This window comes from Culex quinquefasciatus, chromosome 3, assembly GCF_015732765.1.
Source record: "Culex quinquefasciatus strain JHB chromosome 3, VPISU_Cqui_1.0_pri_paternal, whole genome shotgun sequence".
Lineage (NCBI taxonomy): Eukaryota > Metazoa > Arthropoda > Insecta > Diptera > Culicidae > Culex > Culex quinquefasciatus.
The window spans coordinates 812758-828781 of record NC_051863.1 but is presented as its reverse complement, the minus strand read 5'-3'; the positions used below and the strand labels follow the sequence as shown (position 1 = coordinate 828781).

At 34.6% G+C, this 16024-nt stretch overlaps 2 protein-coding genes across 2 annotated transcripts in view; one reads left to right on the top strand and one right to left on the bottom strand.

Moving 5' to 3' along the window:
- Window positions 1–3830: 3830 nt before the first annotated feature.
- Window positions 3831–5114, top strand: LOC6042645. Its single transcript, XM_001853152.2, has 4 exons — window positions 3831–4236; window positions 4314–4423; window positions 4482–4578; window positions 4639–5114. The coding sequence occupies exons 1-4, from the start codon at window positions 3955–3957 to the stop codon at window positions 4927–4929; spliced, it is 780 nt and encodes a 259-aa protein (XP_001853201.2). The 5' UTR covers window positions 3831–3954; the 3' UTR covers window positions 4930–5114.
- Window positions 5115–9197: 4083 nt separating this feature from the next.
- The window catches only part of LOC6042643 (retinal homeobox protein Rax), a 40558-nt gene continuing 33731 nt past the window's right edge, over window positions 9198–16024 (bottom strand). Inside the window, exon 6 of the mRNA XM_038265454.1 lies at window positions 9198–10465. Coding sequence (XP_038121382.1) covers window positions 10359–10465 — 107 coding nt within the window. The 3' untranslated portion in view covers window positions 9198–10358. The remainder of the gene's footprint in view (window positions 10466–16024) is intronic.

The window sequence follows — 16024 nt, the reverse complement described above, 5'->3', positions numbered from 1 at the left end:
TCTAAAATTCTAAAATTCTAAAATTCTAAAATTCTAAAATTCTAAAATTCTAAAATTCTAAAATTCTAAAATTCTAAAATTCTAAAATTCTAAAATTCTCTTGAAAAAATAAATATTTATTGTTTTTCAGTAACGACAAAAGCACGAGCAGATAAACAATTCCAAATATTTAAAAATTTGACACTTCGTAAATCGGTCGAGAACCGATCTAAAAATGACAATTGTTAGGGTGGATTTTTCGATGACCGACATCGAAAGCGGCTTTCGATGCTCGTGGTCAAATTTGGTCGAAAACTCATATTTTTCGACCAAGTTAAGTGGTAAAATAGTTAAGATTGATTGTTCATGGCAGTACGAACAATAAAAACAAATACTTATTGCCGGAAAGCCCCGAAAATGTGATTTTCCGACTTTTGATTTTCGATGCACGAGCATCGTAAGATGACCGACATCGAAAGCATGCTTTGCTAAAATGTCAGTGCATCGTAGTTCGATGCCTGTCCTGTCAGCCATATTGCTGCCGCGACACCATGGACACAAACCAAATAACGCTGTGAAATATTTCCGTGAATATTTCAAGCAGGCAAGCGTTTCAAGCGTTTTGTGGCAAACACATGAGATTTTTCCGATGCCAAAATGGCAACAATGGAATCGGCTGATGTTGATGTCGACAAAGTTTTGAAAAGAGGCGATAGGCTACCTCAAATTATTTTAAAGTGGGTTTTACGTTTTCAAATAACAAGAAAGAATTTTGATTTTATTTCACAGCATGAAATGTATGTCATTCAAGGAAAATGTTTATTGCCACCTATGATACGAGTGTTTCCCATAAACATAGAACATTTTTAAACAGTACGCTAGATCAAAGTGTGTACGGTTTACCATGCACGGAAAGTTGAAAACATGGAAAAAATTAGATTTTTTTTCATATTTATTTTTATGGAATAAATATTTGATAATTGCATCATAGTTCTGGCTGAAGGTTAGAAGAGTGGGAGAAATTAAGAAGAAAAGCAAGTAAAGAAAAAAAAAAATAAAGAAATAAAGAAATAATGAAATAAAGAAATAAAGAAATAAAGAAATAAAGAAATAAAGAAATAAAGAAATAAAGACATAAAGAAATAAAGAAATAAAGAAAAAAAGAAATAAAGAAATAAAGAAATTAGGAAATAAAGAAATAAAGAAATAAAGAAATAAAGAAATAAAGAAATAAAGAAATAAAGAAATAAAGAAATAAAGAAATAAAGAAATAAAGAAATAAAGAAATAAAGAAATAAAGACATAAAGAAATAAAGAAATAAAGAAATAAAGAAATAAAGAAATAAAGAAATAAAGAAATAAAGAAATAAAGAAATAAAGAAATAAAGAAATAAAGAAATAAAGAAATAAAGAAATAAAGAAATAAAGAAATAAAGAAATAAAGAAATAAAGAAATAAAGAAATAAAGAAATAAAGAAATAAAGAAATAAAGAAATAAAGAAATAAAGAAATAAAGAAATAAAGAAATAAAGAAATAAAGAAATAAAGAAATAAAGAAATAAAGAAATAAAGAAATAAAGAAATAAAGAAATAAAGAAATAAAGAAATAAAGAAATAAAGAAATAAAGAAATAAAGAAATAAAGAAATAAAGAAATAAAGAAATAAAGAAATAAAGAAATAAAGAAATAAAGAAATAAAGAAATAAAGAAATAAAGAAATAAAGAAATAAAGAAATAAAGAAATAAAGAAATAAAGAAATAAAGAAATAAAGAAATAAAGAAATAAAGAAATAAAGAAATAAAGAAATAAAGAAATAAAGAAATAAAGAAATAAAGAAATAAAGAAATAAAAAATAAAGAAATAAAGAAATAAAGAAATAAAGAAATAAAGAAATAAAGAAATAAAGAAATAAAGAAATAAAGAAATAAAGAAATAAAGAAATAAAGAAATAAAGAAATAAAGAAATAAAGAAATAAAGAAATAAAGAAATAAAGAAATAAAGAAATAAAGAAATAAAGAAATAAAGAAATAAAGAAATAAAGAAATAAAGAAATAAAGAAATAAAGAAATAAAGAAATAAAGAAATAAAGAAATAAAGAAATAAAGAAATAAAGAAATAAAGAAATAAAGAAATAAAGAAATAAAGAAATAAAGAAATAAAGAAATAAAGAAATAAAGAAATAAATAAATAAAGAAATAAAGAAATAAAGAAATAAAGAAATAAAGAAAAAAAGAAATAAAGAAATAAAGAAATGAAGAAATAAAGAAATAAAGAAATAAAGAAATAAAGAAATTAGGAAATTCAGAAATTCAGAAATTCAGAAATTCAGAAATTCAGAAATTCAGAAATTCAGAAATTCAGAAATTCAGAAATTCAGAAATTCAGAAATTCAGAAATTCAGAAATTCAGAAATTCAGAAATTCAGAAATTCAGAAATTCAGAAATTCAGAATTTCTTGATTTCATAATTTAAGAAATTCAGAATTTCAGTATTTCAGTATTTCAGTATTTCAGAATTTCAGGGTTTCTGAATTTCTGAATTTCTGAATTTCTGAATTTCTGAATGTCTGAATTTCTGAATGTCTGAATTTCTGAATGTCTGAATTTCTGAATTTCTGAATTTCTGAATTTCTGAATATCTGAATTTCTGAATTTCTGAATTTCTGAATTTCTGAATTTCTGAATTTCTGAATTTCTGAATTTCTGAATTTTTGAATTTCTGAATTTCTGAATTTCTGAATTTCTGAATTTCTGAATTTCTGAATTTCTGAATTTCTGAATTTCTGAATTTCAGAATTTCAGAATTTCAGAATTTCAGAATCTCAGAATTTCAGAATTTCAGAATTTCAGAATTTCAGAATTTCAGAATTTCAGAATTTCTGAATTTCAGAATTTCAGAATTTCAGAATTTCAATTCACCCCATGTTTGTACAGTTGACTCTCTGGCTATCAATTTTCTCAATATCAATATGGCTCCATCTATCAATTATTTTTCAGTCCCTTCAAATAGCATAACTGGAGTTTTTTTTTAAAAGGACCCCGCCTTGAGTCAGGGGTATTCAAAAACACCCAAAAAGCAAAAAATGAAAATTTGGTTTACAGGACCTTTTCAAAAAAAAAACTCCAGATACTTTGATTTTTTGTTCTATAATTAGATACTTCCCGTTCTCGCCAGTCTTATTTTGGTCTATTTTGTCGTGCTCTGCTAAATGCTACCAAACATTATTAATATTAATATTATTTTGTTCTATCCGGAAATAATTTTTGAATGGTTCTAAATTAAAAGTTCCCCTGCATTTGTCTAAAATTTTTATCTTTGGTTTTTCCGTGCACGTGTTGCTTTGTGTTGACGTTTCCCCAAGCGTTTCTCTCCAATTTTCTACCGTTCCTTCTTGAAACGCTTGCGGGAAAAATGGCGGTCTGCCCGTTATTTAGGTTTGAGTCATAGCTAAGTCATAACGCCATCCAAGAGCATCGTAAAAATTTCGATGCTCGTGCTTACGATGTCGTTGCATGATCCATGAAAATTCAGCCTTACAGCTGGCGCTTAGGACTTTTTGAAAACTAACGCGATATATCTGGAGTTTTTTTTTTGAAAAGGTCCAATAAACCAAATTTCCAGTTTTTGCTATTTGGGTGTTTTGAAACTGCATTGAGTCAGGGGTATTGAAAACAACCAAAAAGCAAAAAAACTCCAGATATTTTCATTTAAACTTCAATATCAACTTAACAAATTGTGTTCTTGGTGAAGTCATCCCACAGCACGGGTCGCCTGCTGGCGGAAAATGTCACACCGAGAATCAGCATTACACTTTTTTCAGTGCATTTTCTGACAGCCATGCATCTTCAATCCAAAGGCAAAACAACAACAAAGAGGGTGAGCTCTGTGTTTGCCTGTGCAATCGCAGATAGAGGAAAGAAAAAAAAAAAAAAAAACTAAACTAAAAGATTTTTTTAAAACGCAATGAGTAAAAATGACTAAGCTTGTGCTGGTGGCTTTGGTGATCTTGCTGATAAAGGATGGATTCTCGGTCGGCGCGGCCAACGAGTGCCGCAAGTTAGATCCGTGCCGTTGTGAGTTTGACGATGGCCGCGGCTACGATCTGGGCCAGGTCGTCGAGAAAAATTACAACTATCTGGAGACGGTGGATCCGGCCACGGGGGACCATTATCTGTTTCATCCGTGTGCGGATGTGCGGTACTTGCCGCAGAACGCGACAGCCGACAATGAGTGCGCCCGGGGAGACGGCTATGCGGTGAGTTCTTTTCGCTCTTTTGCTTTCTAGTTTGAATTGATAAGCGGAGAATGATTTTTTATAATATTTCACATCAGCTGTGTCGTTACAACAATGGCACCTTCGCCAAGCTGGGCACGGTCAGGGACAGTAGCTTCTCTTCTTCCGAGAACGATCACCAGTATCTAGTCTTCAAAGTAAATACTACGTAAGTCGGATATTTTTAGATTTTTTTGTGCATTTATTCAACCAAATTTGCCTTGTAGGGTTACCTCTTTTCAGTTGATCTGCACGCCGCACTCAGATAAGTCATACATTTTCATTCAGAGTCAATTGCAGGCGCAAGATTCGACCAACGAAACGGTACTTAAACAATTATTTTCCCATCGATTACAGTTATTAAAGTTGCGCCTAAATTTCCAGAATCTGCTTCTCTTCTCCCCGTACGCGTGCCCCGTCACAATCGAGGAAATCTCCCACTCCGGCATTGGCAAGGTCCTCCTGATCTTGCTGTTTGTCGGCTCCTTTACTTACTTTGCCATCGGATCGATCGTCCGGTTCATGTACCTTGGCGCGCGAGGTATCGAAGTGATCCCGAACCTGGGCTTTTGGAAGGACTTGCCCGGGCTGGTGCGAGATGGGGCTCGATTCTTGCAGAACGGTTGCCGTGTCGAGCGATCGGCGCCCGACCCGGATTCGTACGATGCGATCTAATAAAAAAAAATAACAGAATCTACAGCGAGCAAGTCAAAACCTAGTAGTACGTTTAGATAGATATTGTAAGGGCGGTTTTCGTAACAAATAATAAAAACGTGTGTTTTCACTGTGAACGTTGTTGGTAAAAAATTGCTTTACGTTTTGACTGATTTATGGGTAAAATAAAAATGAATGTGTCGAAACAAGGAGAACATTACTAGAAAGAATTTGCCATGGTGTTGGCTTCTGTTGAACTTTTTTATAATGATTTTCTTTTGTGAGCAAAAAATCAAATTTGCAATCAAAAAGTACTTTAGTGAAATTTTGATAAAGTTCACCGTTTTAACGTTAAAGCCATTCTTAAGTAACTTTTTTGAAAATAGTAGCAGTTTTTAATTTTTTAAAAATTAATGCCCATGTTTGCCCAGTTAAAAAAAAAATTTTTTGAAGAGCTGAGAAAATTCTCAACATTTTGGTTTTTTGAACTTTTTGATACGACCCTTAGTTGCTGATATATTGACATGCAAAGGTTGAAAAACAGATAAATTCATGTTTTCTAAGTCTCACCCAAACAACCCACCATATTCTAATGCCGATGTCTCAGGGTCCGATTTTGAATGTTAAAATATGAAACATTTGAAAATTTTTCGATCATTTCGAAAAAATATTTTCAAAAATTTTAAATCGCGACTAACATTTCAAATGGTCCAAACATTCAATATTACGCCTTTTTAAAATGTTAGTCTTGGTTTAAAATTTTTGAAAATATTTTTTTCGAAAAGATAGGAAAATTTCACGAATGTTTCATATATTAACATTGTAAATCGGACCATTAGTTGCTGAGATACCGACATAGAAAATGGTGGGTTGTTTAAGTGAGACTTAGAAAATATCAATTTTCCTATTTTTTAAACCTTTGCATGGCAATATCTCAGCAACTAAGGGTCGTATCAACAAAGTTCAAAAAAGCAAAATATAGACAATTTTCTCAGCTTCAAAAATATTTTTTTCAAGAGTGGCCAAACATGTCTGGAGTTTTTTTTTGAAAAGGTCCAATCTGGGTGTTGAATAGAGAGAATGCGTTACGTGATTTTCGAATGATCCCACTTTGTTTACATCTACAAAGTAGGAGGATGTTCAAGCACAAGCATGACTTTTTCTTACTGGTAAATAAACTGTTTTATAATCAGTAGTATGTGTTTTATTTTTTCAAGTTTATGACATGTTTTGCTGAAAAATTGACGCGTTTCGATCGACGAAGAACTGCAGCGAGAGTGTAATTCTACGATGTCATCGATAAATTCCTTGTCTGATTTTGGAATCCTGCAGCTCTTCCTGATCCAGCAAAAAAACATGGCTAATTCTTGCGAAGCTGATCCAACAAACAGAATGGATTTTCACTAAACCAGGTTTTCAAACGGAATCAAATAATAAAGACAGCATCTGGATGGATACAATCGCATCGACTCCATAAACAACTTCCATTCATAATTATAAAAAAATACGATCTCGTCTTCAACTTTCTTAAGGTTTCTTGACTTCAACCCCAGATCCTCAAAAGCCACACATTTTTCATTCCTGCAAAAAAAGAAACTATTTTTTTATGATTGATCACAATACTCTCTACTTTTGGCGAACCGTAAATTGGTTCCACTTTGACAGTTCAAAATTGAGGCCGTTTTGCGAACCACTTTTCAGCACCCAGGGTCCAATAAGCCAAATTTCCAGTTTTTGCTTTTTGGGTGTTTTTCAAACCGCCTTGAGTCAGGGGTATTAAAAAACACCCAAAAAGCAAAAACTGAAAATTTTCCATACGCTAACGGACTTTTACTGATTGACAACTTGACTGTTCCAACAAAGCAATAAACGCAAAATTAATTTTAAGTAAAATGCCAGCACAACTTTTTTTAAATGGAAATTACTGTATGTATTACCTATAAAGTTAATAATAATTTTAGTTACGAAAAATATAAAGAGTCGGCTCTCTGGTTGTCAATAACTAAGGGACCATCGAGACAGATAAAATAAGAAACCAAAAGCCGATTCGATTAGAATATCTAAGCAAAGCATGATCGTCATTTTGCGATCATATTAACAAACAGAAAGTTGAAATAAAAACAGATGGACCGTCAAAATAAAGAAAAGTTGGGACCTTTTCAAAAAAAAAAAAAAAAACTCCAGATGTGCACTAATTTAAAAAAATGAAAAACTGCGACTATTTTCATTAAAGTTACATACCTAAAAATGTCTTTGACTTGAAAACGGTGCACTCTGTCAAAATTTCCCTAAAGTACTTTTTGATTGCAAATTTGATTTTACATGTAAAAATGAAGTTGAAAAATGTTTGCGATCAATATTTCGATTTTTTTTTTTAAAAAAGTATTAATTCAAAAATTCATAACTCGGTCAAAGTTTTTTTGCACAACCTGGAAATGTCTGAAAAGTTGGCATTTTATGCCTCCTAAAACATATCAAAAAATAAAATCTAAAATAGTGTTTTTTTTTTGCAAGTCAAGTTTTAGTGACAAAAAGTTAAATTTAAAATCACCATTTTTTTTTATCGTGTATCAATTTTTTTTTCAGTGTAGTCCTAATTCATACCTACAATTTTGCCGAAGACATCAAATTGATCAAAAAATTCCTTCAAAAGATACCGATTTTTGAATTTTCATACACCATTTTTGTATGAAAAAGTATATGGACAAACTAATGATGCAAAATGGCTTCTTTGGGCATACCGAAAGCACCAAAAAAGTTTCAGCCGGATTAAAAAATACCAAAATTAAAATTTAAAAAAGACCGATTTCTTAGAGAACTGCTCCCTAATTTTCCATACCTTGAGTAGTTATTGCCTCACTCTCTCGTAAGATCTGTTCAAAAACAATTTTTAGACCTAGTGTTGGGGATGTTATTAGTTTTCTTCTCGTTACCGATGATCATGATTTTTTTATAACAAAATCAGATATTTTAACAGGACTTGTTATCGAAATGACCTCCGTTTTGTTATTCCCACCTACCCGGGTAGTCATTTGACTCTCTCAACCTCTTTTAATTGCGCAGAGCTTGTTCGATTTGATTTTACCGAAATTTCAATCGCTTGGCCCATGACTGAATTCAAAAGATTGCTGTCACCACACTTACCCACACAAGCAAAAAAGAGAAAAGAGAGAAAGAGCAAAAGAGCATGCGTCGTCGTGTCGCTCGGCAGTTTGAGTGTTGAGCTCGGCGTTCGCTCGGGTCAACTTTGTATGTATCAACAGACGGTGGCATCCAATAAGCGATCATGACCGGCGCTGTCAGTGAACATTAGGGGGGCCAGAATATGGGACTTTTTCTCAAAACCTCGCTGTCATCTTGTGGATTGTTCCTTGAGTTATTTTAGGACTCTGGGCCAAATATGAGCAAAATTGGTAAACATTTACCCATTGATACTCGGAGGTGAAGTTTGTATGGGAAAAATGTATGGAAACCCCATTTTTCTTACGGTTTGGTCTGCAGGGTGCGCTACTTCCATCCAAATATTCCCAAAAGTGAGATTTTCATTGAAAATTTAATGCTCTAGGAATTTGTAGAACATACCAAAGCTGTAATACACGATTCTGAAAAGTTATTAGCGATTTAAAAAAGTAAATTTTATATGAAAAAAATATTTTTCATCAACTTTAGGCTCGGGTATCAATGGATTAATCTGAACCAATTCCGCTCAAAATTTGCACAGAGGCTTAAAATAACCCAACCCCGTTTTTCGCTTGTGGAGTAGGGGGTCATTTTTTCTGGGCACCCTAGTGAACATTCATCGATCTGGCCCATGTTGATAGCTGACAAGCTCTTTCCCTGTCACGAAATATTCTAGCAGAGCTGGTCCTGCCAGAATCCTGCTAGAAGAGTGGAACATTTCCGTTAGAATGCTGTAAGAATATCCAGTTCTGTGAGAACTCTGCTAGAATCCTGCTAGAACGTCGTGACTGGGTACAAATGTCACCAATTTCTGTTAGTAAATGAGGCAAAACGGGCCTTTGTCGCAATTTCAAGTTGATAAAAGGGTCACTAACCAATTACACGTAATTTTTTAGAAGTACTTTTACCCCAAACAGAGGCACTTGACAACCACAAAAGAGGGGTGGTTCAAAAAATTTCAAAAAATATTTTATGGTAAAATTCTGGAGATTTGCTCCCAAACAGTAATATGAATTAGAATTTTTGGTTATTTTGAGAGTTCGGAAAAAAAGCACGATTAAAAAAAAAATCATATCGGCACCATGTTTAATAAATAAAAACACCAAAGCTTCGTTACATCTCAAATACGTTTTAATGCATTGTTTTCGGCCTATATGTACACGTACAATCAATGCTTTGGATTTAGCTTTCTTTGTGACTAGAAATGGTACTGCTGCTGCTGCTGCTGCATATATTTGTAATAGTTCAACTAATCGCTCTCCTCGGAATGTTTTCTCGTTTAAATGTGATTATAAGATTTATTATTTTTTCCTCGATTTTTTTGTTGTTGCTTGTCCCTCTCAAGAGCATCAACTTAAAATAATTTAGCTACGATCATTCAAACTTTAGACGTTGTGCCACTCTTAGCATTGTTAAATTAGTGTTAGTGTTTTTTTTGTTTGTTTCTTTTGTTTTATTTCCAGTAATTTATATTTTTAGCTTACGAACTAGTTCTTCTTTATATCGTATGGTTTGTTTTCTTAATCCTTTTGTTTTGTTTTGTGCATATGCACGCAGTTTGCTTTAATATTTGATTTTTCTCAGCATGGGTGTTGCAAACGCAATTTAATGTGTCTCCTTTTTTCACGCTCCATTTTGGTTCAATGTACAAGTTTTTTTTGCTGTATTTCCTCTATAGATACTACACTGCATTTTTTTTTGTTTCACTCCTCCTCACCGTGGCCCGGGGTAAAATATTTAAATTCTCGTTAGCGTCAACATTGTTTTTTGAGAGCGAATAAATTAGTGAGCTTTTAATATTAAATCGAACGTACAAAAATTTGCAGCGGTTAATTTATTCATTCTGCGCCATTTCTAGGTGAATTAAAATAAATAAATCGAAAAAATCGGTCTCGTTTCCGACCAATTTCGGAGAAAAGAACCATGCGTTTTGGTCGGGTGCGGCCGATTAACGCTTCCACGAAAGATCGAAATGAATATAAAAATAAAACCGCGTTTTTAGTGCGCTCTACTAAATTGATTCAATTATGCGTCCGTTTTGCGAGTGGGTGGCTAATGGAATTTTAACGGTTCATTGTTGCAGATTGCACTTCTGCTGCGCCTCTCTCCCCCGAAAAAATAGTGACCCCCGTCCCTCACCGCGGACCATTTCAATTTCCACGACCAAAAATAAAGAATTTCTTTTAGGAATCGAATGTCGTTCAATGCTCCTCCAGAGGGGACGTGGACAGTCAGCAGCTCGGGAAGGCGGAGGGTTGATCCTACATTAATTATGTCTGGTACTGCAGCATCGGCGCGGACAGGTTCGGGTGGTGCGAGCTGTTCATCCGCAGCGCGGACAGACTCTTGTTGTACCATTCGTCTTCGGCGGACATTCCTGGAGAGAGAGAGAGAAATTAGAAAGTGTTAGATTTCTGATATTTACTTTATTTGAAATATATTTTGTGTGTGCATTGCCCGTCTTATTTTAAATATTTTAGCAGGTATTTTTCTATCCCGAACTTAATTTCTCTCCTTTTGTTTGTTTCGATTTCATAGTTATAATTTTTATTTTTCTGTGGTATTTTCATCTGGAAATCAAACAAAGATTTCTATCGTAGTTTTCATTGAAAGTGTTTCGTCATGTATAAAAAAATTAAACCATTTGCATTTAAGTTGGTAAAAATTGCATTAGGTCATAGACCATGACTAGCACTTATAGCCCTTGGTCAGACATGATACAATCTGAGTGCACTTTGACTTAATGTTTTGAATAGGCCTGATTTATTTTTATGTTCACTCTTTTAAAAAGTTAGACTCAATTTAATTTATTTGATAAAACACTTTTTTAAAATTGTATTTTCTTTTAGAGCAATTCCAGCTCAAATCAGGAATTTTTCTACTACTTTTGTTCCCGACCCTCTCCGATTTCAATGAAACTTTTTAGACATATTATCCTAGGCCTATATAAGCCATACTGTGTACATGGAGTCAATTGTACTCGAAAATGACATTTGAGAAGGGCGTAGGTAATTTAAATATTTTTGTATTTTGCATCGTATCAAGAAGTGGTCAAAGACAAATTGGTGGGAAATTGAACGGGCTTTCTGGAAAAAAATACACTGAAAGAAAAATACACGCCACTTCCATGAGATTTTTCAATTTTTAAGTTTGAAAGTTAAATCTGAAGGTGATGTCATTATTTATTCCGTTCAAATTTTTTGAGGAAATAGCCTAAAATGTTACAAAAAGACTCACGAAAAATGCAGGATGGTATGTCTCTCATAAAAAATTACAAAAATCATTTACTAAAACTGTTTTTTAAAGTGGTCTAAACGTCAAAATTTTCAAAGATCGATAGTGGGAATCGATTTCCCAGATGGTCAAAAAATCTGCGCAGAGTTATGAATTTTGAAAAAATAGTGTTTTGTGGAAAAAATCGAAAGCATTTGTATGGACAGCAGCCAAAATTGTACGGAGACTTGGGTGAACCAATGACACAAAAAAGCTTCTTTGGTCATAGGGAAGGTCCCCACAAATTTTGAGCCAAAAAAAAAATACAAATGAAATCCATTTCCGGTTTTGGTAGAGAATTGCTCTCCTGCATTTTTCTTGAGTCTTTTTGTAACATTTCAGGCATTTCCTCAAAAATTTTGAACGAAAAATTTAACTTTTAAACTTAAAAATTAAAAAAATCTCATGGAAGTGGCGTGTATTTTTCTTTCAGTGTATTTTTTTCAGAAAGCCCGATGCAGACACGATGCAACGGCTTTGAGTTACAGTAATTTTTAAATTACAAAATACAAAAAAATTTAAATTACTTCCGCCCTTCTCAAATGTGATTTCCGAGTACAATTGACTCCATACACACAAAAATGGCTTATATAGGCCTAGGATAACTTGTCTGAAAGTTTCATTGAAATCGAAGAGGGTCGGGTACAAAAAGTAGAAGAAAAATTCCTGATTTGGGCTGGAATTGCTCTTCAGTAACCTGTTGTTCGATCTACAAAGATCAAAAAATAAATATGATAGGAAATTTGCTGATGCGAAATGTTTACCGTCTAAATGCCCAAAAAATTACCTTTATTTGGAAACGCGTCGAGCCTCAATCGGTTTAGCCGTCCCGGAGAAATCATGGTGGTATCTGGCTCCTGTCAAAAGATACAGCGAACTCAAAACTGGTCTAAATCGCGATGTTTGATAAAAAAAGCGTTTAGACCAGTTTTCAGGACGCTGTATCTTTTGACAGGAGCAAGATATCGCCATACTTTCTTAAGGAAAGTTTTAGAGAATTTTCTTAATTTTAATATCAGAGAAAAAATTGTAATTTTTGCCACTTTTCTGGTGTAATGTCACTTTTTCAGTCTAAATTGAGGTAAAATAACAACATAAAGAAGTAATATTCAACCTTCCAAAATAACACCTTTCAAATTTACATATTGTTTTACTGTGTTTTCCACGAGATTTATAGATAGTCCCTAAATGCTAACGACCTACTTGGTTATAGAACAGAAGCCTTAAAATTTCAGCCGAGAAATAAGTCTCACAGAACTGCTCAGAACCGAAAACAGGAATATTTAACTTTAAGGAATGAGTTCTAACTTAAGTTTCATCCAAAAACATCCCGCACAAGATAAGAAAACTATTTCCGAGAGCACTCCATCATGAAACGGGCTAATTGGATTAGTGCAAAGTTGTTGTTGCTGCCGCGTGTCGTCGTCGTCGTCGTCCGAGGACTGCCAAACCGAGCAGGGTGTGTATGTACTGAGAGGTCTGAGTCGAAGAAAACTTGTTGGTTGACGCGGAAAATGCATTTTCCGTTTTTTGCCTCCGAAAATGCGAAAAACTGCACGCCGTCGATTTGTGTGCTTCCGCCCGGGCTTCCTCCTGAAATCAGCCGAGACGACGACCTGAATTCCGGCGCGCAAGTCAGGTGCGAAAACGGGATAAACTTCCTTTGGCTTCCCCTTTCTTCCTCTCCGAAGAAGTGGTAGAAGACGGAACGGGACAGCGTAAATAAATAAATGTATAACCTGAAGGAAATTCGATATTTGCACCCGAAGATATTGCCACACAGGCCACAACCCGGGCTCCTCTCCGGTAGACAGTTTTTCCCATTTACCTTGGCACCGATGCAAAACGCTTCAAGACGCTGCTTGGTTTACGTCTTGGGCTGTGAAACATCGTCATTGGAGCACGTCTTGGGGAAAATTTGTCATTTCCGCAGGGCGGTAATGTATAATAAATTGACGGCACGAATTCTGGCTGGCGTTCTGTTGCTGCGTGTCCACAACTTCCCCACCCTCTGGCAAGGTATAGAAGTGCGCCAGGGAAGGTTTTGTTGTGATCAGGAAAGTTATGAGGATTTCTAAGTGGTCCCCAGTCATTCCACCATCACGAAATATTAAATTTTAGACATATTCTTTAAAATTGCTTACCGTATTTTTTTTCTAAAAAAAAAACTCTGGAATTCTTTTTTTGTATATCCCAATTCTATCTTACTGAGGAATGGTTATACACTTTTGGACTTGATCTAAACTAATATGGACCAAACTTTGAAGAAAACGTTTATCTATCGATAGTTAACGGAAATTCCAAGTTTTGTGCCGTTTGGACTAGCCCTCTATTTTTGGCACCGCCCTATTTTTTGACGATTTTCCAAAAAAACTTTTTCTCGTAACTTTGGAGTTGTTCAAATTTTACGCCCAGAGAATTTCGGGATAACAGACCCCCCGCCATCTCCCTATTCATGGACGTAATTTGTGAACGAACCCTTTCTAAAGAATTTTATAAAAGTAAAGTTTCAACTCTTTTAGTTTTAAAGTGAAGTTTTGACCCATACCCTATTATTGTTTTTTTTTCACCATCGTGTTCCCCGGACAATCTTACATAAAAATCAATAAGAACCTAAAACTAAAATGAACCACTGACGAGAAATATTGGTTTTATTGAAAAAAGTGTGATAGTGCGAAATAAAGCACACGGAAATATACAGCGCTGTTGCTAGCGAGCATAATGTTATCATTTTCATGGTCTACTAAGACATCATGTATCCGCTGTCATTGCCATTTGGTCCTTTGGATGTGCGCTTTATTTCGAACGTTTTTAGTTAAATTACTGTTTCTCGTCAATGAATTTATTAATTTATCCATACACTTTTTGAAAAATCCGAAAACACTTACTTTTTAAAAATGAAAAAGAAGAGCTAAATTTTAAAATTTAGGATTTTTTGAAAAAAGGCAGAAAATTTCAAATAAAAATTGCATCGGATCATAAGTTGCTGAGCCCGAAAAACCGGAGATAAAAAAATAGGGCTAATTGGGCTACACTGAAAAGTCTAATTTTTATTTTCCATGGCCACATCTCAGCAACCAAAGCACAGTGGGAACAAAGGACCCAAAAATTACCGCAACATGATTTCGCGCAAAGCATCGATTGCTATACACCAAAAGCTTCGTTTTTGCACCAGGAACAATACTCCGATGAAAAATCGCACTGCACGGTCGGAGTTTGATTCGTCGCACGACTGGTTTACGCTGATTCCGGATGTGGCCACCGGAGATCGGTGGAACCTGTTCCGATAGGTCCTATGTTATTTATTATTATTCTAAGGTTGTTTTGCATGACAATTTATGGTAGAAGAAAGCGTATCAGCTCACAATTCCAAATTCCAAAAATCCGGATCTTCCGGTGGCCTGTACTCCGGCCACCTTGCGGTAATTTTTGGGCCCTTTGTTCCCGCTGTGCAAAGGCTGTATCTACAAAGTTGAAAATAGCAGAATGTAGGACATTTTCTCAACTTTTGTAGGGGAAAGTGGGGCAAGTGTAACAAGCTAAGGAAATGATCGTTGTAACCCATTAAAAACGTTTAAAATCTGTCAGATTTTTAAATAATCATCTTATTCCAGTTCTTGACTAAGACTTTGATAGAACAAGTTTAAAAAAAATCCTGTTTTTCATGAGCATGAGCATGAGCATGAGCATGAGCATGGTTGACTGCCAATGAGCTGCTACTCCGTTATTGACAGATCAGCTGAAGTTAAACAATGAATCAAAAATGATCAGTGGGAGCCAATCATCCGTTCACTGTTTAACCTCTGAAGATCTCTACTAACTCTACTCTACTGACTAATACCGGCGCCCTCCCAAGAAGCCTGCAGTTCAACGAAAGGGAGGAATGTTAGTCCGATAGTTGAAGTTGCAGACTCATCAAGCACATAGTTTTTCGCTATATACTTGTTGATACCGCTTGAGATCGTTGAATCCACAGCATCTCCTTCAAGCATCACGTGATTATTTTTTTTTTGGTTAGTAGGATAAGGTATTGGCTTTTCGATGCCTCCCGAGCTACGGCGCTATGGGGAGGACTTTCATAACAGACCTGTCGGCGAGCCTTCTGCAACGATGCTATGGGAAGGTCTTTCTGGTTAACACACAAACTCACTCACACACAGTTATTTTGCTCCACTATTAACTCAACGATCCAAATTGTCAGTACGTCTTTCGTTCATTATATAGAAATGGCTTTTTCACTGCAAAAAAATAAAACCTTATTCGAAAAATTTATACACAATCCATCCGACGCCGTGCCTTCCGATCAACGATGATATAGGAAGGGCTTTTAAAATCACAAAAAATCACTTTTCACTCCGAATATTTTTTACGACCACGCGCTCCCTTTGCCAATTATGCACTGATGACGCTGTATTTTCAGAGGGTAATTTTCTCCTCGCAGCACACAATACACGACAAAAATGCGAAACAAAAGGCACACACAAAAAAATCACTTTTCACTCCGATTTTTTTTACGACCCGAGCTCCCTTTGCCAATTATGCACTCAGCGACACAAAAGAGACGAAAATTATCACGAAAAAACAGGACTGCGCGTCCACCGAAGCACCGCACTTCTCTTTAAAAAAAATCCTGTCAATGCAAAAAATTGATTTAAAAAAATGA

What these genes read in the sequence shown, in the direction of transcription:
- LOC6042645 (XM_001853152.2), top strand. Translation starts at nt 3,955, where the DNA reads ATGACTAAGCTTGTGCTGGTGGCTTTGGTGATCTTGCTGATAAAGGAT. An exon ending in GTCTTCAAAGTAAATACTAC is followed by an intron (nt 4,424 to 4,481) that starts GTAAGTCGGATA and finishes TTTGCCTTGTAG; the next exon opens with GGTTACCTCTTTTCAGTTGA. An exon ending in AAGATTCGACCAACGAAACG is followed by an intron (nt 4,579 to 4,638) that starts GTACTTAAACAA and finishes CTAAATTTCCAG; the next exon opens with AATCTGCTTCTCTTCTCCCC.